This window comes from Brassica napus, chromosome C8, assembly GCF_020379485.1.
Source record: "Brassica napus cultivar Da-Ae chromosome C8, Da-Ae, whole genome shotgun sequence".
Taxonomy (NCBI): Eukaryota; Viridiplantae; Streptophyta; class Magnoliopsida; order Brassicales; family Brassicaceae; genus Brassica; species Brassica napus.
In genome coordinates, this window is record NC_063451.1 from 34,009,878 (window position 1) to 34,012,020 (window position 2,143).

Here is a 2,143-nt window from a genome sequence, read left to right on the forward strand (position 1 = left end):
TTTAGTCCTCTCTTCAATTGAATGGACAAATTTTCTCAAACATGTACTAAGTAAATAACCAATGATGTCATGAGATTTTTCAGACAAGGACGAACAGTGTAATGGCAAATTTTGGTCCTTCTAAAAGATCCTCACAATGAAAAGACAGGTTTCTAGTCTTTGATTGTAATCTTTCTATGACAATTGCAAAGGATGATGGTAGGTGGAAATTAGATCATCATCCAATCATGAAACAAGTATGCAGATCATAACAAAAACAAAAGGTATCTGTTTTTTTAATTATCAAATACTGAATAGGACACCATTTGAAACCGTCCATTAACACAAGAACCAAGCAAAACGCATGATGTTTCTAAATCTGACAGATAATTTTGATCGTTTGATGAAATTATTAGCGAGGACTACTAGAGAACACATCGAGAAAGACTCTGTTTACTGAAGACAACTTCATCTGCTGCTCTTGCACTCTTCTCCTCTTGAATAGAGGCTCTGGAGACGGTGATGCAGACACAACCCATGACTCGTTAGAGCTATCAAAGCTGAATGATGCATCGAATACACCGGTTGGACTAGGGGGTTGTTGCATCCTCTTCGTGCTTGGAATGTGGTCAAACACCAACTCATAGCATTTATGTACTTTCTCCTGTCCAAGTTAAAATAATGATGGAATCAGTTATTGATCCTAATAACAAAGCTACATTGGCATTTATTGTTCCAAACGAGTAACAAAACCACATACCGAATCAACTCTGAGTAGTGTCATGAGCTGAGATTCGTATTCAGATTCGTCACACGTCTTGAAACCTCTAAAGACAGAGACCATTATTGCAGCTGCTAACTCAGACGAGCTATAACTTAGAAACCTCGAATCTGAAAACCAAGAACAGTAAAATTGGGCATCAACAAGAATCCAAGAGATCTGATGAAACTCGTGTATAGAGAGAGGGTAAGCATTACCAGGAACAATGGAGAGCAACAGAGATTCACATCTACTCAAAAACTCCAATTGCTGGTGAGATTTAAAGCTGAATCGACGGATAATATGATCAAGATACGAGATTGGAGTCACGGGATGCACCCTCCAATGAAGAGTAGAGAGAATCAAAAGCTCCATTCGCTGTATGGTTTTAGCCTCAAAGACATAGCTTGCCTCTTCCACCTTTAACAAAACACACACACAGAAGAACAGTCAAGCGACATTACATACACAAAGACGAGATGAAATCTGAGGAAAGGAGTGAACTTACTTGGAGATCTACGAGCAGAGGAACTCGGACCTCTTCAACTTTTGCAGCTAAAGACAAACAAGCCAAAGCCGTAAGCTGAGACATCCACGGAAACTCTGTCTGAAACTTCCTGCTTGTGATGAACCTATCGAAGTAGTTAACAGCGAGAAGAGCCGTCAAGGAACTAAACCCGTAATGAGATTTCACCCTGAGAATCCAATCAACAGCCTTTTCACGACACAAAGCCAGATACTCGTCGTCTAAGACACCCTCTTCGGTAAGAGACGGTCTGAACTCGTTTTCCTTGGAGATCAGACTCGATAACTCGTCTTCCTCCCAGGACATACACCGATCGAGAAAACCCAGATGGAAAAATGGAAACTTTTCGTCAGATTTGTCGTCGCAGGAATCTTCGTCTTCCTCATCGAACCCAGAACTGTCTTCCTCACAGAAAAGCATACAAAACGGTGCGTTTTGAATCTCTTCCTCTTCTTCTAAAGCCATATTCCTCGTTGGAGAAGGATGAGATCGGAGTTTTATTCTGCCATTACAGCTCCCTCCTTTGTCTATTCTGTGAGGGAAGGGGGGAGAGACAAGGAGTGAAAGACAAATGCTCTAACAGAGTATGTAGGGTTTTATCTCACGCCTGTCCTGTTTTTCTATTTAATTTAATTTTCCCTTTTTTCTTTTTGTTATTTGTTTAATTTAATTTAATTTTATATTATCTCTCCCTTTTTCTTGTCTTTTTTTATTCGGATGTTTGGCCCGCGAGAAAATTGATGAAACCGTACTTTATTTTGTTTTATCCTCAAAAATGGAAATAACTTCCCCTGTTTTTTCTTAATAATTTAAATTATATTCAGATTAATTAGATGATAATGATTTATTTTAAAAGAGAGGTAGCTACTTAGCTGGCG

At 39.1% G+C, this 2,143-nt stretch overlaps 1 protein-coding gene across 1 annotated transcript; it reads right to left on the minus strand.

Annotated features, from left to right (window-relative positions):
• Positions 1-253: 253 nt before the first annotated feature.
• On the minus strand, positions 254-1,855 carry LOC106382430 (cyclin-D3-3). The gene is made up of 4 exons (XM_013822450.3): positions 1,248-1,855; positions 958-1,159; positions 740-870; positions 254-643 (listed from the first exon to the last, which is right to left on the minus strand). Exons 1-4 carry the CDS (start codon positions 1,728-1,730, stop codon positions 392-394), a joined length of 1,068 nt encoding a protein of 355 aa, XP_013677904.1. The 5' UTR covers positions 1,731-1,855; the 3' UTR covers positions 254-391.
• Between the last annotated feature and the right edge of the window lie 288 nt (positions 1,856-2,143).

What these genes read in the sequence shown, in the direction of transcription:
- LOC106382430 (XM_013822450.3), bottom strand. Translation starts at nt 1,730, where the DNA reads ATGGCTTTAGAAGAAGAGGAAGAGATTCAAAACGCACCGTTTTGTATG. An exon ending in GTTGCTCTCCATTGTTCCTG is followed by an intron (nt 871 to 957) that starts GTAATGCTTACC and finishes CTTGGTTTTCAG; the next exon opens with ATTCGAGGTTTCTAAGTTAT. An exon ending in CACTACTCAGAGTTGATTCG is followed by an intron (nt 644 to 739) that starts GTATGTGGTTTT and finishes TAACTTGGACAG; the next exon opens with GAGAAAGTACATAAATGCTA.